Source organism: Phacochoerus africanus, chromosome 3 (assembly GCF_016906955.1).
Source record: "Phacochoerus africanus isolate WHEZ1 chromosome 3, ROS_Pafr_v1, whole genome shotgun sequence".
Lineage (NCBI taxonomy): Eukaryota > Metazoa > Chordata > Mammalia > Artiodactyla > Suidae > Phacochoerus > Phacochoerus africanus.
The window spans coordinates 173,393,875-173,419,805 of NC_062546.1; the positions used below are offsets into that span (position 1 = coordinate 173,393,875).

Consider the following 25,931-nt stretch of genomic DNA (forward strand, 5'->3'; position numbering starts at 1 on the left):
AGTTCATGGAACATGCATGCAACAAATATGTAAGACAACAAAAATTGGTAGTGCTTACTTAATACTCTACCCCAAAAGACCTCTACTAATTTACTTGCCAAGTTCAGTCCTCACCTTTTTGGTCTCTGTTAGCATTTGTTACATACCTCTCTTCATTGGGATCCTCTCCTACATTAACCTTAGAGGCATCTTCTTCCTCTTTGGGAACTTTGCCCATTTCTCTACCCATTTTTTCACAGATTACTTCGAGAATCTTCTCCTTCCTCCTTCCCTTGAAATGTTGATTCTCTTCAGGATTCATCCTCAATCTTTCTTTCACCTTTTTTACACACCTTCTCTCACCAGTTACATCAAATCCTGTGAATTCAACTATGGTCATGATTCCAAAACCAATTTCCAGCCCCGAGATCTTCCCTGAGCCATTCTCTTCATTGCCTACTAATTATTTCTATCCTTTGGTCCTGCAAGCACTTCACACTCAACACATTCAAAACAGAACTCATTAATCCCTGCTATATCAGGTCCTTCCCCTTTGTAAAAATTTCTCCCCAGGAAAGAGGAGAAAGATGGATTTGGGTAAAATGAAAAAATGAAGACAGTCAGCAGCATGAGGGATAGGAAGGAAGGAAGGGAAAGACCTGGTCAAAATTATAGCAACGTTTATTGCCTGCTTCTTATAGGTTGGACCCTGAGTTAGGCCATTTTCATAGATAACATTTATTTTTTTGCCTTAGTGATTTCACACAACCATGTGATGTGAGATAGGCAAAATCACAGCTCCCTGAAGATGCTCATGTCCTAATCCTTAGAACCTGTGAATATGTGACCTTCCATGGCAAAACACTTTGCAGATGTGATTAAGTCAAGGATCTTGATGTGGAAAGATTATCCTGGATGAATTGAGTGAGCCCAGTATAATCAGATTGTCCATATGAGAGGGAGGAGGGAAGGTCAGAGTCAGAGAAGGGGATGTGAAGGTGGAAGCAGAGGTTGGAGCGATGCAGCCATGAGTCAAGGAATGTGGGCAGCTCTAGAAGCTGCAAAAGACAAGCAAGGGATTTCCCCCCGGTACAGAAGGAATACAGCCTTGCCAATACCTTGATTTTAGCCCTATAGGAACCATTTCAGACTTCTGACCTTCAGACTGAAAATGATGGATACGTGTTGTTTTGAGACAGTAAGTTGCCCATTTGCACATGAGCAAATTGAAACCCAAGGGATTTTTTTGGGGGGGGTTGTTTTTGTTTTTCGGGTTTTTTTTTTTTTGTTTTTTTTTTTTTTTTTTTGCTGCACCCATGGCAGTTGGAAGTTTCTGGGTCAGGGATTGAACCTGAGCCACAGCAGCAAGCAACCCGAGCTGCTGTAGTGACAATGCTAGATTCTTAACTCTGATGTGCCACAAGGGAACTCCTGAAGCCCAAGGAACTGAAAGAGCTGGTTTAAAGTCACACAACATCTTAGTGGCAGAGCTGAGTTTCAAGCTCAGGTACTTCTGGCTAGCCGCCCTGTCTCCTTGACTGCAGTGCAAACCCAAAGGGGCTGTCTAACCACTGCCCAGGACTGACTTGTGCTCACTCAGCGCCTGCAGTTCTAGGAGGGCTGGCTTTGCTTACAGGCTAAGCCAAAGTGGATTTTTGTTTTTGTCCCATTTAGAGCAACCCCACCAAGCAATGTGCAAGCTAGAAGCTTTGGATTCCTTTGCTCAATAATCTTTGTGGTAGATGAGGTGCCAGGTCCAGAAACGAGAAGTGAAATCATATGTGCTCTTGTCTCCTCTCTCTTCTCTCTTCCAGAATCAGTATTTTCTCCTCTGACCTGCTGTCACATGATTGATAGCTCTGCTATTGTATAGTTTATGACCATGCTTCTACCTGACTGTAGCTGAGCCAAGTTAAAGGTTAGACCTGGGGGCTTGGGGAGATAGGCACTTCTGTATGCTGCAGGCAGAGCGTAATTTGGCAATACGTATAAAGAGCCCTGAAATGTCTATGAAATGTAATACTCATCAATTCCACTTCTAAGACCATCTTCTGTGAAAATAATCAGATTGATGCATGAGGGTAGTCATTTCAATATTATTATAATAGTAAAAAAAATAGAAATAATTTAAATGTTAACATTAATGGAAAGGGCGCACAAATGTTGGTGAATCCAAAAGATGGCAATCTATGCAGCCACTAAAAAAATAATGTTTTCAAATAGGATTTGGTGATGTAGGGGAATGTTCATGATATCTTGTTAAATAAAGAAAGTAGAATCCACAGTTACACTGAGAGCACGTTAATAGCAGTTAGCTTTGGGTAACAGAAATAAGGGTTACTCTTATTTTCTTACATATACTTCTCTGTATTTTTAGATTTTTCTACATAAACGTATATTGCTTTTAGAACCGAGGTAAAGACATTTTCCCTTTTATTTTCCTTTTGATTAACTGGTAAATACATACAGTCTAAACTGATTATCCAAACAGGGTAGAAGCCCAGCTGCAGACCCAAGAGCTAAAGAAGGAGAGATTAGAGGGCAAGGGAAATAAAAACAGGGTGCAGTGGTTCAAGAATAGTGTTTATAGTTTATATAGTGTTTATAATATATGAAAGATAAAATTTTTTAAAAAGAACACTTGTAAAACCCCCACTGAAAGGGATTCCTAAGACCCAATAAATGTTATTTTATTTTGGAGTTCCCATCCTGGCTCAGCAGAAACGAATTCTGACTAGCATCCATGAGGACACAGTTTCAATTCCTGGCCTTGCTCAATGCATTAAGGATTCAGCATTGCTCAGCACAGATCTGGAGTTGCTGTGGCTGTGGCATAGGCTGGCAGCTACAGCTCTGATTCGACCCCTAGCCTAGGAACCTCCATATGCCATGGCTGTAGCCCAAGAAAGACTATATATATATATATATATATATATATATATATATATATATATACACACACATATATATATACAATATATATATAATATTTATATATTATATTTTATTTATTATTATCATTTTTTTCTTTTTATGACCACACGTAAGGCCATAAAATTCCTGGGCTAGGAGTCAAATTGGAGCTGCAGCTCCTGGCCTATGCCACAGCCACAGCAATGCAGGATCCGAGCTGCATCTGCGACCTATACCACACGTTGAGAAAATGCCAAATCCTTAACCCATTGAGTGAGGCCAAGGATAAAACCCTCATCCTTGCAGACACAATATCAGGTTCTTAACCCACTGAGGCACAAGGAGAACTCCTTTAAAAAAAAATTATATATTATTTTAAAAGGACATTAGAGAAGAATGTTGATGCTGATTATTCTCTGCCTTTTTAGATTATCTGCCACCTCTACATCCTGCCCCAGGAAAAGACAGCCTGCATGGACTGTGTCCCTAAGACATCCTTACTCATAATTACAAGTTGAATTAAGAGGCTCTAGCAAAAGACTAGATAGAAGTAGAGAGAAGCTGAGCTATCCATTCTCCCTGCTGTCTGGCAACAGTGCATCTCCAGAACCAATCGCAGTGGGCAGTATCTATGCTACTTTACCTGTGGCCACAGATGCTGTTGTACAGCTCCTTCCCACAGCTCTGGTTCTCTCTAGGATCTGGTAGCTGCCCTGTCCTCTTGCATCTTCAGGCCTTGTACCAGTAGGCTGGCTTTTCGCTTGCTAATCTCTCAATGCTATCCCTGGTTAGTTCCCTTCCCTTTGCCCACATCTGCAAGTTGTCCCTATATTAACTCTTTTCAATTAACCCTATGAGGGCACCATCTGTCTCCTGCCAGGCTTCTGACTGTAGGATGTTTAAGGTGAGTATACAACAGCTGCAGGGATGTAGAGTGGGTGGAATAAGCAGGTGGCCCGTGTTCAGAGAGCAGAAGTCTTTGCACAAAGGCAAGATTATCATCTGGGAAAAGCCACAGAGAGCTGAGTCTGGATACAGAGTAATTTGGCTGGAGACTTTTTCAAGAAAAGTAACGTTACCCAAAAGTCAGGTAGGGTAAACAGAGCATTGTGGAAGAAGTTGAATTTATAGCATCCCACATATAAACTTTCTGGCAGATCTGCAACTTCTAGAGGGAAATTTGGAGAGAGTTGGCTGGTGGCTCCAGTTCAGAGGAGTCTACTTTTTTGTGGATGTGGAGAGACATTTGTGGATACAGCACCATTACCTTTTTAAAAGTTGTTGTATGGAGTTCCCTTCGTGGCTCAGTGGTTAACAAAGCCGACTAGGATCCACAAGGATGCAGGTTCGATCCCTGCCTTTGCTCAGTGGATTAAGGATCCAGCATTGCTATGAGTTGTAGATCACAGACATGGCTCGGATCCCACATTGCTGTGGCTGTGGTGTAGGCCGGCAGCTATAGCTCCAATTGGACCCCTAGCCTGGGAACCTCCATATGTTTGGGTATGGCCCTAAAAAGCAAAAAAAAAAAAAAAAAAAAAAAAGATCGTTGCATGAATTTGTTTGGATTCAAACCCAAGAGTATCTTGTCACTTCTCCAGTGCTGGGTGACTTTGCTCTAGGAGTAACCCTCAGTCTCTGATTCTTGCTCCTGCTTGAATTGGGTGCCTGCTGCTCTATTGACGGAATATCTAACCCTTGCTCTTAGCCAGTACCACTTTTACTTTCTGAACCAGACTTGGACATTCTGCCCTAGCATTTTAACTCCCCTGCTCCCATCTTGGAGTTGGCAGCCCTCACCTGTTCCTTCCTGTCTCTGAGCAAGTTAGACCAGATGACAGACACGCCTCTGCAAGCAGACTTCCTCAAAAGCTGGACTTTGGCCTTGGAGCCTGAGCCCCTGGGCAAAGTGATTTGAGCAATAAAAACTTACATGCACACACTGTATCTTTTTTCAAGGACTTTCTGCTCTATCTCATTTGCGTCTGGATTTTTTCCTACCAGGATGAAGGTCAGGGGGAAAAGGCAAGTGAAAGGGCTGGGAAGCTGCCCCAGAACCAGAGTCAATCCCCTGATTTCCCCCAGACGAACGTTGTGGAGCAGTGTTTTCTTTTGGTCATAAAGTTGTAGGAATTTGCTACAACTCCCACCCCACCCTGTACCACCCACCTCCCGCCTGCTCTACACACACCAAAAGAAAGGCAGTATTGTCCAGAGGTGATTTCCAGGGATTCTATGATGAGGTAGGTGCAGGATCTTAGCCTTAGTCTAGATAGAAAGCCTTTTCATGGTCCCCCAAATAATGACATCTTGGGCACCTGACTCAAGCCAACTGAATTGCCAAATATTAAAGTATGTATCAAAAAGCACAGCTCTAATTTTTTTTAATCTCATGTCAATTCTCACAACAATCCTAAAAGGTACATAGATTCTATTATTTATTCTCTTTAAGACAAGGAGACTAAAACATACAAAGGTTGAATGAGTGGCCCAAGATCCCACAGGTAGCAAGTGGCCAAGCCCAGCTTGGGACCCAGGCAGATGGCTCGGTAGCCTGCGGACAAGGTCCTGAACTGAAGCAGCAGGTTTCAAGGTGTCACGTCCATGAGACCCTCACGAAGTGGTGTTTGGATCTCTCATTTTCTCCCTGAGGCGAACAGATGGAAATGCAACCTCCAGTCAAGACTGCTCGGTGAATATTAAGTACAAACAAATGGGAATTAGATTTTCTTAATGAAGGGTTCTTGAGCTAAGAGTGCTTGAAATAATATATGCTTCCCCCACTGAGGAAAGTAAGTACCAGCCCAGAGGACTGGAATCTTCAGGTGAGGGCATGAGGGCATCTTTTGCCCGTCACTGGCAGGGACGGATGGCCAGGTTCGTGGTCCCCTCCTCTTCTTCCCAGCCCAGCCACTGAGAATTTTCTGTTAACACTTTCTTCACTTAGATATGTTAATGTTATTGTCTTTGCCACAACTTTAAATATGTTAATTGCCAGGCTTTGAAGGCAGCCATTCTCAACCTCTTGATTGAAACAATCCGGAAGCTCATTAGCCAGCCCTTCCTGAGCTACAATTCTGGGTTTGCATTTAGGGACTCTGGCCCCATCCTTCTGAGTTGATTTGCTTAGTTTAACTCTGAGTTCCAGAGGTGCTTTAACTATCATTTTTATGCATCTTCAAAATTCCCTCCTTTCTAAAGTTGAACTTTTTACCTTCCTTTTTTATTTATTTTTTGTCTTTTAGGGCCACACTCACAGCATATGGAGGTTCTCAGGCTAAGGGTCCAATTGGAGCTATTGGTACCGGCCTACACCACAGCTCACAGCAATGCCAGATCCTTAACCTGTTGAACGAGGCCAGGAATCGAACTGGCAACCTCATGGTTCCCAGTCGGATTCGTTTCCGCTGCGCCACGATGGGAACTCCTTACCTTCCTTTTTATTGCTGGCAGAAATGTTCCAAGTCAGCAGTCACCACATGTGTTCCCCATTTGAAACGATGGGGCATCTAGACCTTTGGTGAGTTCTTTCATTTTGATTGTTTTGTTCAAAGCTCCCTGATATCGAGACAGCCTGGGACCTGAGACCTGAGACACTTTGCTGCTGCAGTGCTTGCACCTGGACATATGTCTCCTCCAGCAACAAAATACAAAGAAACCGTAAAGGTAACTAAAATAACTGCATGCATGCCCAAGTGTGGCAAATTTTGAAGAAGCTACAACAAAACCAAAAACTCAACTGCCACTTTTGAGGAGGCAGGAGCAAAAGCAGTTACTGAGCATGCCAAGAGGGTGGGCAGACCACCTTAGCAGCCCCTCCAACTGACCCTTAGACTCACCCCTACCCTCAATGCATAAAAGGAACCAGCTCCCCCTGCCTTGGGGAGCCAGCAAGGGAGCCTGTTATTACGTGTTTTCATTTTCCTCTGCTGCAGCAGGAGCCCTGAATAAAGCCTTGCTTGCATTTCTTGTCTGGCCTCTTATCAATTTCTACTGATGAGGAAGGCTGAGAACCCTGGTCAGGGACAATATCAACTGCATAGAAATGAAGGAAGTTTTCTTGGGGATGCTAAGGAGAGAATGAGGTAATATTAAAAAATCAGCACTTCCATCCTGGATAAAACATGGGAAGAAGCAGTGTGGCTTATCTTCCTGAATTAATCCTGAAAAGTGGCACATTTTAAAATGGGTACTATGTTGATGTGACTGCTAACCCGATTGAAAAGATCTCAGGAAAAGAAATCTGAAAACAGGACTCGATTTTCCATATGTTTTCTCCACCATTACTCACTACCAGTTTGGAGCTGAAAACATAAACTTGAATATCTCCAACCACTTGCACATAAACCACGTCATTATAAGTTGTTCATGTCTGAAACTGTTTATATATTCTCTTCTGTGATATGAGTCTAGCACTTGACTTTAAGATTTTAAATATATATAATGTATATAATAATAATATAGTACACATATAAATATATATGATAGCAACGCTTAGGAGAAGTAACAATGCAAATGCCAAATGGAGTATAAAAATGGTCCCTTCAGTTCAGTGTTCTTACTGTAATGATGATACCAATAGATACTTTACATGAAAGCTTGGTGATTTTGCACAACAAAAACTGACTTCGGGAGACTAGGTAAAATATTTCAAACATCTCTAGCAATTCTTAATCTAGTAACAGTCAATCTGCTTTAACAGTAATAAATGTCTTCCTTTTCTAGTAAAAGTCACCTGTATTCAGAGATCAAGTCACAAGAGAGTCTTTGGGACCTCGCTGCCTCAAGCAAGCTTGATGGATGGAGCCAACTCTAGAATGGGCACCACATCAAGAGGGTAAATCCGCAGTCCACACCATTGTACATCGTAAAGGTATGTTATTCACAGTGAAACTCTCCATTCTTTTCTACCTTACTCTTGGCTCCAAGAGTTTTATGAGTCTCTTGTCTTCTGCCTCGCCGTGGATTTGCCCAATGAAATACACCTGTAGGAGATCAGATATAGGCGATCACGATGTTGGTGTATTTTCTCCACCCCCGTTCCTGCTGTATCTCTACATAGGCAATATTTATGTTAGATGTCCGTTTCCACATCGCTCTGCATAGGGGTCACATCCTCCAATTTTGCTAACTCTGAAGTTGCACCTTCCACTATTGGTTTGCCTAAAGCTGCCCACACTCCTAAGAAGTTCCTTTATTAAAGTCTTATCACATAATCCAGTTCAAGTGGGTTGTCTGATTCTTTTTAGAGCCCTGACTGACACAAATGTTAAAACTAGGGAGTTCCCTTGTGGCACACTGGGTTAAGAATCTGGCATTTTCACCGCAGGGGCTCAGGTCACTTCTGTGGTATGGGTTTGATCTTTGGCCTGGGAACTTCCACCTTCAGCAGGTATGGCCAACAAACAAACAAAACCCCCAAACCTAAAAAAATTAAATCCAGTGGTTTTGGGTGAGATCATTTGCAATAAAATGAGAAGTAATTTTGAAAACTTAGCCACCTACCCAGATGCTACGTTGATCAGCTAGGAAAAGTTAGAGAACAGATTTTCCTAAGACTGGATTTTTGTTTTACCCCAGAAAAGGAGAACACAAATATCAGGACTAGGGGTAAAATCCTAGAAGAATGGATTCATTATACAAATTAACTAAAAGTTAAACAGAGGCTCAAAAATTTGGTTAGATGAGCAGATTCTCTTTTACCTTTCTTTCTTTTTTTTTTTTTTGAAAGTTCTTACAATCATTACCTTCAAGACAAAGCTTTCATTGCACTTGACAAGATGGCTATAACAAAACTAAGTTTGAGAGGTAAAAATTGTTGATTCTGGAGTTCTGCTGTGGCACAGTGGGTTAAGAACCTGACTACAGTGGCTAGGGTCACTGTGGAGGTGTGGGTTAAAGTATCTGGTATTGCTGCAGCTGCAGCTAAGATTCAAGTCCTGGCCCGGGAATTTCCATATGCCACCAGAGCAGTTGTTACAAGAAAAGAAAAGAAAAAGTTGATTCTGTGGATCAACACCCTTAGTTCTTAAATTTAATGAAAATTATAGATTAAGCAATAAAGTAAACAACTCTCTCACCAGCCATCTTTCATCATTTAAAATATCCTTTGAGTATTTCTCTAACACACACATGAAATTGATGAGTGGATCAAAAACACCTATGAGCCACCACATGTCAGAAGTGACACAGCCTCATAGGAGAAAGATTTACTGAAATTGAAATTTTCACTAATGGTAGTATGAAAATTAGCACTAATTCCTCTCTTGGGCACATTCTGCTGATCTTGTCTTTTCTCTATAAAATGCAGCCTCCAAGAGATCAGAGATGTTATAGCTCTTGTTTACCACTGTGTTCTAATCTGTTCAGGCTGTTATAATTGAATACCATTGGCTAAGTGGCTTATAAACAACAGGAATTTCTCAGGCACAGTTCTGGAGGCTGGGAAGTACAAGGTCTGATGAGAGCCCAGTTTTTGGTTTGTGGATGACCATCTTTTTGCTATGTTCTAAGGTGGTGGGAGGGGAGGGGATGGGAGATCTCTGAGGTTTATTTATACGGCACTGATCCCATTTATGACAGCTCCACCCTTAGGACCTAATCACCTCCTAAAGGCTCCAAATACTATCACATCTAGGATGGGGACTTTGACATACAACTTTGGGGAGGACCCTTCTTCTTTGTACTTTTTATATCCTCAAACAGAACCCGACCTACGTAGCCACTTGATAAATGTTTGCTGAACAACTGAGTAGGAGTTTCCTTAGTGATTAGTTTGATCTAGCTCATAAAGTTGTAAAGAATATATTCTTATACACATCTTGAGATTATTGTCTTCATGAAATATCATAAATCCCAGGCAGATGTGAGAAACTGCCTGGATGAAATTGAAAGACAGATTGGATTGGTATCTTCTCTTTTTGCCAGAGGTGGGGAGAAAACTTTTTGTCCTGAGGGGAAACAATCTTAAACATATACTTTATTAATACAATATGGGTGTACTATGAAGTCTAATGCAAAATTCAAATAATATTCTTAAATAGAATATGATACAACAAAGGGGTGTTCTTCTTTCAGTGACAGTCTTCCCAAGATGCTGGAAGTTCAGATGGACTCTTCTATGCCTTTAGGAGCCCTGCTCAAAGACATTCAGGTAAGAGAAGTTTTGGCTATTATAACTAATCTTGAGTGAGTCACTCATTAAATTATTATCCACTAAGTCTCTGGCTCCCTTTTCTGCTAGTGTACCCCTTTGTTGTTATTTTTTAATAACGGGAGATATTTACAATACATTCTCTCATTTATCCATTCATTTTTATCTTTAGGTTGGTGGATCAGTCATTACCTGAGCCTGCATTTACATGCACATCATTGTGTCTAGGAATTCTTGGGTTTTTTGTTTGTTTGTTTGTTTTTGTTTTTCTAGGGCTACAAGTGCAGCATATGGAAGTTCCCAGGCTAGGGGTCTAATCAGAGCTGCAGCTGCCAGCCTACACCACTGCCACAGCAATGCCAGATTTGAGCCATGTCTGCAAACTACACCACAGCTCACAGCAACTCTGGATCCTTAATGCACTGAGAGAGGCCAGGGATCTAATCCATGTCTTCATGGGTGCTAGTCAGGTACATTACCACTGAGCCACAAGGGGAACTCCATGAATTCTTAAGAGAATTATTTTATTCCATTATGTCTTAGGTTAGGTTATCTGGAGATCATACTCCATATATAGAAACTTAAGAGGGAGTGTGCTCAAAATCAATTCTTGTGTAGAAGTGAGGGAAGTAGGATGGCATAGGGATGCATTTTCAACCGAGGTCTAATACAAGTAAGTGGGATGACCACTCAATTGTTGACCAGTCTTAAGGAAGGAGATCTGGACCTTTACACCCTGTCCCCTCCCCTCTCCCCAACCACAGAAAACTCAGTGATTGTAGGCATGTGGGCTGCACTGTGAATGACATATAATTTTCAGGGAGGATCTATTCCATTGAGGGAAATTCTTGGATAGTAATTCAGCTGAGAGGTTAGCTGCTAACAATCCCAGCACCAGGAGAATGAGTACTGAGATCTGCGTGATGCATCAGAGCCTACTCTATTGCTGTGGTGGGTTCAAAGCTCTTCCAAGGACTTCCTCCTTAACATGTTGTTTTACAAGGATGCAGTTTCATTGCCTCTGGCTGTGTTGGCTAATCTACAGATGCAGTTACTTATTTAAGACTGCAGAGAGAAACATCCATCCCTCCATTCTGGAATGCAGAAAAGTCAAAGGCCTTGACTCTGTTCTCCCTATCCCTGACATCCTTATCAACTGCTGAAAACTAGTGTTCAATTTTCTTTCCTCAAGAAAATGTGTTCAAGTATCGATGGACTGTCAGGTTACTCCCATTTATAATGCAGTTGGTTGCTAGTATGTCCTGGGTTCATTCTGGCAACAATATATTTTAAAACCCTTGGGTCCATGACCTAGGGTTCATTAACTTATTGTTTAGGAACTTGTTGCCTCTTTAATTTATTAATTTTTGTTTTCTTTGCTATAGAGAGTTGTTTGTTTTGGTTTAAGAATTGGCCTCGTTGAGAATAATGTAATGAAAAAATAATTTGGGTAGAGAGTGGTTGTGACAATGCCCATAGGTTGGTACTAAGCGGTCAATGAAGAGCTGAGGCAGGTCCAAAATTGCCTTCTCCTTTCTCATGGACCACTGGGGCCTCAATAATTGAATTGGATTTTCAATTCTTTTACTAACAAACAGCCAATTTCCCCTATTCTCCAGCCTATGTACTAGAAAGGAGCCAGTTTGATTGGATTTGCTAATTACTAATTACTTTATCAGGTATAGCTCTTGATATCAGGTTATCTCATGGGTCATCAGTTAGGCTATGGATGGCTGCCCTTAAATTAGGGGATATTCTTGGTCTGATCAGTAGCTATTCTAGTTCCTGAAAGAGCCTGTATCCTGTATATTGGGGATACAATAAAAGACCTTACAGCTAGAAAAAGCTCATCAAGTTTGGTAGAGTTCATGACCAACATATGCTACTCATCATTTATACCACCATTTGGGGGTATCAAGTACCAAAAGTTTATTGCGGACTTAGCAAATTGATAGCTCATTTTATTTACTATGAATTTAACTCTTTTGAGTCTTGTGAGATAGTTTAAAGTTCATGTACAATGTATTTATATTCTTTATTATATTTATTTTCTAGTTATATAAAAAGGAATTTGAAGATAATGTCTAAAAGTTGCAATAGGTTCTAACAAGAGTGTACCGTCTTGAAAGAAAAATGCTAATTAAATCAAGTTTTCCTGGTAGTATTGAAATAAAAATTACTTACAATTCATATACACATGTGGTAAAGTATTCATGGATTTCTCAAATAATTTCATATAAGGAATCACAAATTTAAACTTGGATAGTCTTCAAAACTTCCATCATGAATCCATGGATTAGTGTCTAAAATTACAGCGCATAAAATAAATGAAACATTATCAGATAGCATTATAGTTAGACATCCTCAGCATTCAATATTAATAGGATTTTGGGATTTGCTGCTTATAGGCCTGTGTAATCAAAGCTAAACAAAACTGTTAATTTGAGTTTGATGACTGAGCAAGAGTAGGAATTTTTTATTTGTTAAATGACAGAAATTAATAGTTACTTCGGCAATCAAGGAAAAGCTTATACATTTCACTGCTAAAATGTAGACGTTCATTCTCTTAAGAAAAGCATGATTTTAGCCTAGGCTGGGAAAAATGTATTTTCATAAATATAGCAAATTGAATTGAAAATATTATCAGCATATTTCCTAAATCTAAAATGTTTATGAGACCAAAATCTCTATTTATGAATTTCTATAGAAGCCCACCAGGAAAGACCTCCTGGGCCAGTCATTACATCTGCTCTTGAGTCTTTCCCTGCCTGTTTCCTTGCTAAGTGGCTTCCAGCTAGTCAGCAAGTATGAGACACTGGTGGTAGCTAAGGCAGGAAAAAGGAATCCCAGGTATGGGTATTTCTCTTTCTGTCTCCATCTCTCTCCTCTGGCTATGTTTCCACCACGCAACTCCTTATGTTTCCAGGTCTCCTCTGGACAGCCCCTCTCTCTGTGCCCCCAGCCTCTGCTATGGTTTTAGCTCAGCCAGACTGCCCAGCTTCTGTAACACTGTCTCCTCCCGGCATCCAGCCAAATCCTAGAGAAAGAAGCAATGTCCTTCCGTGGGGGAATCTCTAACTTGCCTCGCACTTCCACACTTCCTGTTTGGTTTTTCAATTCCTCCATCAACAGTGTAATTAACTTTTTGTATTCAGTTCCCTCTGTTTGAGATAAGGTCTGTTTCTAGTTTGTCTGACTTGGGCCCTGAGTCACGGAACGCACCCCCCCTCCCCCATGCCCCATGCCTGGGACAGGAGTTGGGCTGGATGTTAAGCAATCACACAGTCCACTGCTTTGGATAAACATGTGTACAGGTGGGGATATTCTACACAACTGTGTACATATGCGATGTTTCACTGAAATATAGTTTTATGCAGTCTACTCCAACTTTTGGATTCTCCCCAACTTTCAGTTACTCTCTACTCTAATTCTTTATACCGGAAGTTGTCAGAATAATAACAAGTAAATGCTATTTTATGAATATTACTCCTTTTCTTTCATAAAACAGATCCAAACTCCTTAGTCTACGTCTCATAGCTCTCCCTCATTTATCTCTCTCATTTCCTTCCTTCCATATCTTTATAACTGTATATCCTGTGTTGTAGTCTCATGAAGCCTATCTGTTCTGGTCAAACTCTCTTGCCTTTCATTTTTTGAAAAACTGACATGTAGTTTACAATGTTGTGTTCAAGTGTACAGCAAAGTGCCTCAGTTATCCAAATTTATATATATATATTCTTTTTCAGATTCTTTTCCATTATAGATTGTTGTAAGATATTGAGTATAGTTCCCTGTGCTATATAGTAGGTCCTCGTTGTTTACTTACTTTGTATATAGTAGTATGTGTATGTTAATCCTAGACACCTAATTTATCCTCCCTTTTCCCCCTTTGGGAACCATATGTTTGTTTTCTTGGTGTGTGAGCTTGTTTCTGTTTTGTAAATAAGTTCATCTGTGTCATTTTTTTAGATTCTACATATGAATGACATCATTAAATTTGTCTTTATCTGGCTTACTTCTCTTGGTATGGTAATATCTGGGCCCATCCATGTTGCTGCAAATGGCACTATTTCATTCTTTTTTATGGTTGAGTAATATTCCATTGTGTGGTGTGTTTGTGTGTGTGTGTGTGTGTGTATCTATATATAGATAGACAGATTTTTTTTTTTTGCCTCACCCACAGCATATGGAGGTTTCCAGGCCAGGGGTCAGACCCATGCCACAGCAGTAGCCAGAGCCACAGTAGTGATGATGCCAGATCCTTAACCTGCTGAGCCACTGGGTAACTCCCTACACCTTCTTTTTTAACATTCAATATCCTATTCTCTACCATTGTGTCTTCACTAGGGAAGCAGTACCCCTTCTTATCATATCTTTGACATTAATAATACTTTATAAATATAATAAAATAGTAACTGGTAATGAATGATGCATCATCATACACATGTGTAACTTCTCTGGATCTCTTACTTCTTAAATATTGGCATTCTCTAGAATTCTAGTCCAAGTCCTATTGCCTTTTCCTTTTAAACTCCTTTTGTTGGATGATCTCATCCCTTCTAATGAGTCCACCTCCAAATCTTTACAGCCTCTAAACCTAAATATCTAGTCCCTGGACTTTTCTCCTGAAACCTTATGTTTCCAACTAACGAAACCCTTGCAGGCACATCAAACTCAAAATCTCCCAAACTGAATGTACTCATCTTTTCCCATCATCCCCAGCCCTCCCCCAGCCTTTTCATCTCTTAATTGGAAACCTGAGTTTTTCTTGACTCCTCCTCAAAACCTTGCTGTCTTTGATCCATCACACATCTGGAAGAGCTCTCCAACCTGCTTTTCCTCATGGTCTCTATCGCCTGAGTCACAACTGTAGACAATCTCTGCAACCTCTTTCCCTGCCTCTCTCTCTTGGCTCTTTAATGCTCCAACCTAACTGACTTTCTCTTAATTCCTATAACACAGCCGTCTCTGTCTTGTTTCAGGAATATTTGCATTTGCTGTACCTTTTACTCCAGGGTTCCTCGCAAAGTCCTTTTTTTTCTCTTGTTTGTCTAATCGAAACAGGTTCTCTCTTACCCCTTTGTTCCTTATCACACAGCCTGTTGTTTATGCCCTGCATTACACCTTATCACAGGCTGCAAATATTTTGTTCACTTGGCTAGTCATTTATCATGTCTTCCTCACTAGAGTCTTGCTTTGTGATTACTTTGTGCTCAGCAGATAGGTGTTAGGTAAATACTGTTGCACAAAGACATGAATGAGGGAATGAATGAACTAAGTAGGCGTTTTGTCTGTGGCCTTGGTCTCCTGTTTTCTTCTAAGCACAAATCTGATCAGGTCACTGTCCTGTGTAAAATCCTCTGATGGCTTTCTATTTTCAGTCATAGTCATCTTAACACTCAGCAACTCCGTTAGAGATTTATAATTGTGGCAAAAACAAGAGTTCAGAATCTGAAGTTTAAATGGAGACTGCAGAAACAGATACCACCTTCTGACCCAAAGAAGGTTCAAAGTTCAAAGCTGAGTCAAGGTTGGTCATATCTATTGTTCTATATTTCATTATCAGGCAAACAGGGAAATAAGAAACTGGACTAGAGTTCCCTGGTGGCCTAGTGATTAAGGACCCAGCGTTATCATTGCTGTGGCTGGGGCCACTGCTGTGGCATGGGTTTGATTTCTGGCCCAGGAACTTCTGCATGCTGCAGGTGTAGCAAAACAAAACAAAACAAAACAAACAACAACAAAAACAACAACAATAAAACAAGCACAGTTTCAGGATCTGGCTCCTGAATTTGGTTGGTCACTTGACTTATTCAGTCCTCAATTTTCTCATCTATAAAATGAGGAGATTGTCCAAATAATCTCCAAGTTCCCTTTCAGCTCTGTAATTCTGATCCTCAGGTTCTAGACTATTACATCTCAGGATTATTTTTTGAGCATCAAATTAAATAACATATAGATATAACACAAATCTTATTATTTTTGCTATGATTGTGACATTCTCATTACCAAGCAAGTAATACTTGGGCTTCACAAATTGTTGATGACCCATGATGATATGCAGCCTCCAAGCATCATTTGGTTTGTTACTTCATGGAAATAGTTTCAAGTCCAGTGACTCTAAGTGGCATTTAGAAATGTTAGTAAATATAATAAAAGGTGGGGGGGGGCAGTGATACATTTCACTTTCTATGTGCTAGAGGATTTATGTATATTATACCCAAGTGCAGAGTACTTTGTGTGTGTGTTTGTTTTAGCTGTTGCTTATGTATTATTTTTAGTGCATTTTTGTATGTGATAATTTCTACTGTACAACAAAGTGATTCAGTTATGTATGTTCACATATCCATTCTCTTTCAGATTCTTTTCCCATATAGATGATCACAGAGTATCAGGTGGAGTTCCCCATGCTATACAGCAGGTCCTCGTTGGCCAATCATTCCATACACCTCAGTGTGTACAGTACTTTGGAACCATGGTCTATTTAGCTCTGGTTTACTAGTTCTGCTTACAGTCCTTTTATATGCAAGCATCTGATTCCAAATCTCAGCTCTCCCTCTACCTTCTGACCATTAAATGAACACAAAGAATATAAACGAGGGGCAGAAAAAGCCCTTAGGAAACTGAGTAGGATTAAAAAGAGAAGTCTTGATTGCAAGCTCACCTCAGTTCAGGATCTACTTGGATGACTGAGCTTGTTTGAGAGTGTCTTTGACCATTGCATTCAGTCTCCTTTTTCCTTTTTTTTTTTTTTTTCTCTTTTTAGGGCCACACTCACGGCATATGGCATGTGGAGGTTCCCAGGCAAGGGGTCATATTGGAGCTGTAGCCGGTGGCCCACACCACAGCCACAGCAATGTCAGATCCAAGCTGTGTCTTCGACCTACCACAGCTCACAGCAATGCCAGATCCTTAACCCACTGAGCAAGGCCAGGGATAGAACCTACATCCTCATGGATACTAGTCAGATTCATTTCTGCTGAGCCACGACACAAGCTCCTCGGTCTCCTTTTTTTTTTTTTTTTTTTTTGTCTTTTTGTCTTTTGAGGGCCGCACCCGCAGCAGATGGAGGTTCCCAGGCTAGGGGTCTAATCAGAGCTCTATAGCTACCGGCCTACACCACAGCCACAGCAACACAGGATCCCAGTCAAGTCTGCGACCCACACCACAGCTCACGGCAACGCTGGATCCTTAACCCACTGAGCGAGGCCAGGGATTGAACCTGCAACCTCATGGTTCCTAGTCGGGTTCGTTTCCACTGCACCATGAGGGGAACTCCTCGGTCTCCTTCTTAACTCTATCCAAGAAACCTAGTGGAGAGAGGACGCAGTGCTATTGTGAGTACAACCTACTCCCAGTGGTCAGCACTCGTGGCCCTAATGTACTTCAGAGAAGGAAATCATACAGTGAGGAAAGACTTCTCTCCATCAGCCCTTAATGAAATATTGCAAAGGTTTCCTTGCTTTGTGTTAGTATATATATATACTATATATATATATATGAGACAGTTATTTCATGATTCAGTTCCTTTACAAGAAAACATATTTCAAAGTAGAATATTGATATTCATACAGTAGAATTCAGTATAAGGAGGGATGGTCTGGGTGAATCATTGTGAAGATGTATGAGTGTTATAGAATAGGCATAAATAAGGACCTTTCAAACAGCTGGTAGCCCACAATCCTCCCTTTGGGGTATAAAGTATTTATGCTTTAAGGAGCCCTATAGATACAGTTGACAAATAAATGCCATAAGGCATTTAGAGACAAACATCTCTTAAGAAAAACTCACTCTTGCCAAGTTAAAGAAAACAAAACAAAACCCTTTGCTTTTAAATGTGAAAGTACAGAAAGAAAAATCATACCCATTTTTCTCTTATGGTGTCACTCTGGCACCTGCTTTCATAAGGAAGCTAAGAACATAATCTATTATACTAATTGCCCCCAAAGTCTTGGAAAAAAGATTATATCCCATTCAATAAATTTTTTTTTTTTTGTGATAGAGCTTGTTATAAATAATTCCTTGAAAGGTAAAAATATTTTCTTTTTTAACAGTGCAAAACATCCAAATGGATGACTGGTCAACTACATATTAAAAACTATCATTCTTTCTTCAATATACACCCAATAGTACCTGACATTTTAGTTATACTTTCCATGACACAGAGCAGCTTAATAATATTGGTCAATATTACCGTTCTCTGCATAAGGCATTTTCACTGGCTACTCCAAAACTTGCTAAACTATTGGATGACAAGTGGGAAAATATCACACCACAGGAATTATTTATCTATGCAAAAGCAAAACAAGAGAATGGAGTTCAGGCCTGGAATCCTCTAGCGTTACTCAATCAACACAATTTACTTACTGTCTTCTGCCCAGGAGGTCCCACAGGGCACGAAATACCACCTGAGGAATTTGCTGGGCATGATCATCTGTGTGTTGCCATCATGATCTTTTACATTACTTCTTAATATATGATAAATTGTTTCCATGTATGTCTGTGATAAGGGTGAAAAGACACTTTAAATCTGGCTATTTAATAAACATGAAATGTAAATGGGAAACTCTTGATAATTACTAACTTGGGTCATTAAATTTCCCTCTGTGCTGTACAATGACCTGTTCATATCTGTGCCTACCTTCGTCCTTTTTTCCTCTCACACCTCACAACCTCTCCTGCATCCACAGGGCCTGATTCCACTGTTTCTGTGAGTGGCATTTGGGGAAACTGAGTATCCTTCGTGGTTGACTTGGGCTTCTTAAAGCCAGGACAGTAGGTCTGGGCTCTAGGTACTCGCAAGAGGCTAAAGCTGGGCTGAGAGGAAGTTTGTGATGTGAAGAAGAGCAGGAGCTATGCATTATCTGAAGGGAAGAGGAGGAGTCAGGAACAAGTGTGAAGAAGAAAAAAAGCCAGGAAGCATGAAGAATGGTCACATGCAAAGTTATTTCGTCACTTAAAAATCTTTGCTCTGTACCATGCTACATGATCACATAATATTCAAAGCGTCACACATGAATGCACTGAATTAGCATTTGTTTGCTCTACTCATTTGGTACTTTCCATGTAAGATCAGCATAGCCATTACTCTGAAGACATGGAGTCAGACTCCCTGGCTTCTAATCCAGCCTTGGTGATTTCTAAGAATGCCATTTTAATGGTCCTTGGCCTCAACTCCTTCATCTCTAAAAGGAAGATAACAAAAGTATCTCATAATGCTATTGCAAAGAAAAATAAAATATAGATACAGAAGATGCATACTTATATATGTGTATATATATACATATGTAATGTCTATCTATCTACCTATCTTCACCCAGAACAGTACTTTGCATGCATCTAAATTAATCATGTTCAGCAAAATTATCAAATTTATTGCTGTTTCATAGTTTCTTTTGAACCTCTCACATCTGTAGGCCTTATCTCCCCTACTATCTTTAAGACCCTTGAGGGTGGGAAGCAATCTTATATTTTGAGCTAAATGGGTTTTTCTTTTACCCCTTTCCTCAGTTGGGGTTTGCTCTTTCTCTGGTCTCAGTCCTTATGAGAGGTGAACCAGGACTGAACAGCAACAGTTGTATTCATTTCGCCAGAGGGGGCTTATGTGACTTAAGCTTGGATATGCAAGTCCTCGCCAGGAAAAGGCTCAGCGATGCTTTAGATGGCTGGCTTTAAGGCTATGTAAACCTGAAACAGTGGGGGTGGCCATCTTTGCCCCCTTTGGGGAGAGCCTGAGAATGGTGGCAACAGAGGGACACAGAGCCAAGAGATGGAAAGAAATAGCCTCTAAGGACATTGTTTGGGTTTCTGGATTCAATCTGCCTTAAAGGAACACTCTTTGGCTCTTCTGATTTTATAAGAAAATAGATCCTGTCTTCAGTTTATTTAAGTTAGTTTGCATTGGATTAGTGACCAGAATAATACTAATATATGTCTTCCTCAAATCAACTTGGTCTGCATGATCCCCTTTGATGCCATTGACCTGATAAAAGGCCCTGTACATACCATATTTTATATATATATATATATATATATATATGACATGTATGAATTAACAAATATAAACCTCTCAAAACCCATGAGTTTGTTAATTTAATCTCCTGTGCTTTGTTTTACTGTCATAGGCACATCAAGTTCAATTTAAGTGCATCTTGACATAGGAAATTTTTTTTTTTTTTAATTTAGAGAAATGCATGATGTAGCCCAGAGGAACTTGTAAGAAAACTATGTGGGAGAGGTTTGGAAGAATGAAGTTCCTCTTAGCATAACTAATTCCATGGTCAGTTCATTCCCTTAACCTCCCTGGGTACTGTTCTTTCACGATAATATGAGAAATGTAATTCTTACTTTACAAACTTGTTATTAGGCTCAAAGGAGCTCATTGATGTGTGAGCTAAGAATGGTACAAATGCTATTTTTTGACCCCCCCCCCCAAGATATGCCAATTTCATTTGATGATGGATACACACCTGCCGAAATCATGAACCTAAACGTGTTAAATTTTTTTTTTTCTAGTTAAAGAAACAACAGGAAGCACATTTCGGAAGGATATATGTGAACACACGCAGTCATATCTGGGTCTGAATGTAACCTTTGGGGGAATACTGAGCGTTCTCATCCTTAACGGTTCCAATCCCACGTTGTCTCCAAGAATCCCTTCAGTTTTTCTGTCTCAGGGCTTCAGAGAGCAGGGGCGAAGCTGTCCTTAGGACCAAGTTCCTAATAGGCCCTTGGGGCCACCCCTGCAGTTCAGTACCTACGAGCCTTCAGCCTTGGGGAGTATTTGTGGGCGTGGCGAGAAGCACCTGCTCCCCGGCTCTCCTCGAATCTTGCTCCAATCCCCTCGTTTTAAGGGTGTAGCTCTGCAGCTCCCAGCTATTCCCTCGAGTGTACTTTATGAGATCCGGTTTCGATCCCCCGGTGGGGAGTTCTGAGGTCCCGTTACAATTCCCTAGAACTCCATGTGGAGCGGGAGGGACAGAGCCAGGGAGAGACTGAGGGAGGGGACGAGTCTCCGGGCTCCAGTTACCGCCCCGCACGGCCCCCGCCCCGCGCCACTGAGTGCACGGCAGGGCCGGGGAGCGCCGCGGCCCCTTTAAGAGCCGGGCCCAGGCCGGCCCCAGGGCCGCAGGAGCCTAGAGCGCCGCGCGCCGCGGAGGAGTTGGGATCCGGCGCAAAACTTTCCTCCCAACTCCGGCCCCGCGCGCCGCCGCCGCCGCCCACTCTAGCCCGGGGCCTGGGGCCGGCCGCCCGGCTGCCGCCGCTGCCGCCACCAGGGCCAGGGCGAGGGCCAGGCTGGGCCGGCAGTTTCGCTTTGGCGGGCGCTGAGCAGCTGCCTGGGCCGGGCCGGAGCAGGAGCAAGAGGGGCATCCCGGTCCCGGGACCGCCGGGTCCCGGAGCCCCCGCCACCTGGGAGGTAGCCCTTCCCGCTGCTGCCTTCTCCCTGATTCCCGCCCGCCGGCGGCCGCCGGTCCGCGGCGAAAGGGCGCTGCTCTGAGTTCCCGGCCCTTAGGGGCGCTGGGGAGAGGCGCCCGGGTCTCCGTGCCCGCCCTCGCAGGGCGCCCCCGGAAAGTGAGGGCTGTGTCCGCCGGCCTAGACACCTGTTCGGCCGGCCCGGCGTGGTCGCCGGCAGACCAGGATGAAAGTGACCGTGTGCTTCGGTAAGACCGGCATCGTGGTGCCCTGCAAGGAGGGCCAGCTGCACGTCCGTGAGCTCACGCAGCAGGCGCTGCAGCGATACCTGAAGACCCGGGAGAAGGTGGGCGCGGCGCTGGGGGCGCGCGGGCGGGGCGGAGGAGGGGCGCGGCCGCGGGCGGGTCACCTGGGAGCGCTCCGCGGCCCTGGCAGCTGCCAGGTGCCCCAGGACAGGGTGGGAAGCTCTGGGGACACAGAGCGCCCGGGTGCTTGATTTGTCGAGACCTGTGGCCTCAACTTTTGTATGTTGCTAATATGAGTGACCTGGGTATCTGTGGGCGACTGTGGGCCTTGCTTCTCCGTGGGTGGTGGGAAGAACCGCAGCATCAGAATCACTGGAGGGTTCGTTAGAAATGTATCCTCTGGTGCCCTAGTCCAAACTCATGGCCTCAGAATCTGCTTTTCAACAAGCTTCCAGGTGATTGGAATGGCCCCTGGAGTTTGTGAAGCATTGACTGCTTTAGAAGTTGTTTGAACAGATCTCTAGGGAAAGGTTGAAGGTGCTGCTCACCTCAGGCGTGATTTTTAACCTGCCCAGAGGCCCGCTCCGCTTCTACTCCTTGGGCTAGAAAGTTGATTGGTTCAAGTAACAGACACTCAGAAGTTGTAACTGATTGGGCCCTTGGAATTTCAGCCTCCTGGGCTGCCCTCCCATAATGATTACGCAGGATGTCAGATGGAAGGATGCTGTTTGCTTTATACCAACCGGTCTACACTTTGCTGGTTTTACTTTAACATCACACATTCTGTGGACGTGTGTAGACTGTGTCAGGTCTGGAGTGACTTTTGAAATGAGGACCAAGACTATTCCCCAGCTCTGTTCCTGAAGTCAGGAACAAAAGAAAATTAAGTGAAGCTCTGGAAGAGTGTTTAATCTGCAGTGCATGCTCAGAAGACCTAGCTGGACTCTGGAACACAGGTGTTTGGCTAACAGGCTGGGCCTCTCCGTCTTCTTCGATGGCACCTTTAACTGGAGGCATTCAAGAGCATCTTTCCATTTTCTGAATCCTCAGTTGGGACATCTTGTTTGCCCCAAATCCTCCTCAAACAGGACAAGTCATAAACTCTTGCCTTAGAGGCCATTTGTTCTCTTAATGTTTGTTCTCGTGCTGTGGGAACTGCAGAATTAATGCGTTGGGCAATTTAATGATAGGAAGAGGTAATTTCTTTTAATCTCTTCTAGGTTACCCAAGGCATAAAAGCAATTTTGTTTCTTCTAAATATGCAGTTGAGGCATCCAAGAAAATCTTTGCACTTTCTGTGCCTCTACTAAGAGTTATTATATAGGAAAAAATTGTCTGGATGAATACATGTGTGAGCTGCTCTGAACAGTCAAGAGTTGGAGAAGAGCATAATGAATGGTCTGTTAATATATTAAATATCATCTCCAAAGCTGGATGCTTTACTAATGGAATTGAGGCAAAAAGTGAAAAAATATCAAAGTGGCTAATAAAACTGAGTATCCATTCAAAAGTTTTTTTTTCCATTGTTACAGTAGCATGTGCTGTTTATATTGTATAATTCAGTTAAAAACTGAGAGTTACACAACTAGTTTCAAGTTGTCCTTGAAATCATATTTCCCTAACTTCTGAAAGTAAGCTAAGGTTAAAAGTAGCAGCATTATTCTAGACAAATTATTAAAATAGATCTCATTGAAGGGTTATTTTACTGAGATGATAAACTTATTTTTTAATCATTATTTAAAATAATTTATTTCTAAAACCTTCTGTATTTAGAAGTTTAGTACCTGGAGCTGTCCAAGTAATAGAAGTCAGCTATATAAGTTTGTAAATAACATATGGGGAACTAACTCTATCATATTTAATGCATTGTAATTTGATTTTAAAAGATGTTAAAAAGCTATTGATATTCTGGACTGAAAGCATAATTTATAATATCACAGATTCCCATAATGTAATGGTATTGATCAGTTTACTATTATTACCAGACATAACATTTTTCTGTGTTTACATTTATATATTAGTGAATATGACATTTAAAGGTCTCCTGTAACTTATAAATCCTCCCTCTCTTCTTCGGCTTTTAAAAATCTCAATTTAATAAGTGGCAAGTGATATTTTTCCCTCCCAAAATATTCCTCTCTCATAGTTTCATTTTAAATAGCATTGTAATCATAACAAGGCTTAACTAATATTAAATGGTATTCCTAATGGAACTAAAATGTCACGAAGTACTCTGATAAAATCCATCGAATTTAGAAAATGATCGGAAAAGACCAGGAATGTCAAAATTCAATTTGAAAAATAATTTGTCTTAAATTTACGTTCTTTCAATCAGTGAAAGATTTAAAAGGCTAGTTCCACTGGACAGCAAATTTTTAAGCCCTAACTTAGTAAAAAAAAATAACAACCAACATGAATTGCGCTTACTTGGTACATGCACTATTCTAGGTGCTTTGCATGTATTAACTGAATTAACTTCATGAAGTAGGTACTAATAGTCTCATTTTACAGACAGGGGAAAAAGAAACACAGAAGTATGATTAGTACATGGTAGAACTGAGATTTGAACCCAGGAACTTTGTCTCCAGGTTCTTATTCTCCGTCATTGACTGCATAGCCTAGTAGCTCATTATGCAGTGGAATTGATCCATCTTATTTATTTTTTTCTCCAGTTTGTTTGAAAAAGATAATTCCATCTACAAACTGCTACACTACCTTTTAACCTAAAGAGAGCCGTTTTGTTTCCTGCAGAGGGATAGGGCATCTACAGACTCCTCTTGATTTCATCTTTTACAGTATATGTTATAGGGAGAAGCCTGATTTCCGGGACACGTATTGCAATACTCTTCCTCAGTCTAAATCCCAAACGGAAAAATAGGGCAAGATCTCTGAAAGATCCAGGTAGAGAGGGCAAGAGATAAAGGAAAAAAAAAAAAAAATAGCGAGAACGCGAATGTAAATTAAACCCTTTTCCTCCGGGGGTTCTGAATAATTTAGGTGGGAGAAAGGCAGATTTCAAGATTGAGGACAGAGTTGCGGCTTCTACAGTTTGAAGGCTAAGTGAAGCCCGAGAAGGCCGTTCTGGCTTTTGTGGGCAGCAGCAGAGAAGTAGCCGCTTCCAACTGAGAAAATAACCAAGACAATCCTATTGGTGGAACGTGGGGAACTCACTGAATCAGCGATCAGATAAGGCCAGAAGTAAGTTAAATGCTGAAGAAACTGAGGGCGACTTTGGGAAGGCTTTAATTATGTTCTGAAATCTGGGACTTTGAGGTGTCTGCGGCCTCCCCGCTCCCTGCCATTTGATGAACTCTATTGGGGAGGTGAATTAACAAGGGGCAAGAATTATGGGGTTGCTTGTCCTTGGATCCTGTAGTTTATCCTTGTCCAAGGCTCTAAATCCAATTTAGTTAAGTAGTTAGTGGAGAGGAGATTGTCGTGAGTAGTCAAGGTGGGGATCATTGAGTAATTAGTTAATTTATCATCAAAATTGCATGTCACTGGTGAATGGGGAATTGAGCCATCTCCTGCAGAGCTCCAAACCCCGGCTGATCATTAGTTACCTCTAATTTTAACGTTTAACATTTTAAATAATACAAATGCCTGAGTCCCTTTCTCCAAAATTCTCATTCATTGGGTCTGGAGTGGAGCCTGGGCACAGGTATTTTAAAAAGTACTCCAGGTGATACAGATGTCCAGCCAGGGTTGAGAACCACTAAACTAATCTACTACCACTGCTCTTTTTGGCATCACTAAACTCATTTGATTCTTCATTTCTTTTGATGGCAGGTTCTATGTCTTAGACATCTATAGACCAGCCATGCTGCACTGTCTTCCTGCTCCTACTCTGAATGATTTCTCAGGGCAGGTGCTCAAATAATTTCTTAAATTAAACATTCACTTTATAGGCAAGTAAATAAGGGAAAGATTTGTTGAGAAACAAAAGTGTGTATGAGACTGCATTGTGTGTGTGTTCAGGAGTTGAAATGAATGAGAAATGAACATTGGGTTCATGGGGTAGTGGGTATGATGGAGTTTTTAAGATTTGTGGATCTGTGTATATGAGGGTAGTTTTTATTTTAAGAAACATCTGATTGACTTTCAAAATGAATCTCTTCTATATTCAGATACTTTGAATAATGTGTTTGTTTTACAAGTTGAGGCCAGCTTCCCAGATCTGAACAAGATGAGAGCAACAACTCCATTCCTAAGTTAATTATGAGGTCAAT

At 41.5% G+C, this 25,931-nt stretch overlaps 1 protein-coding gene across 1 annotated transcript in view; it reads left to right on the forward strand.

Annotated features, from left to right (window-relative positions):
* The first annotated feature begins 21,013 nt into the window (after window positions 1-21,013).
* Window positions 21,014-25,931, forward strand: part of PARD3B (par-3 family cell polarity regulator beta) — a 1,037,082-nt gene continuing 1,032,164 nt past the window's right edge. Inside the window, exon 1 of the mRNA XM_047773303.1 lies at window positions 21,014-21,803. Within this exon, the coding sequence (XP_047629259.1) occupies window positions 21,684-21,803 (120 nt within the window). The 5' untranslated portion in view covers window positions 21,014-21,683. The remainder of the gene's footprint in view (window positions 21,804-25,931) is intronic.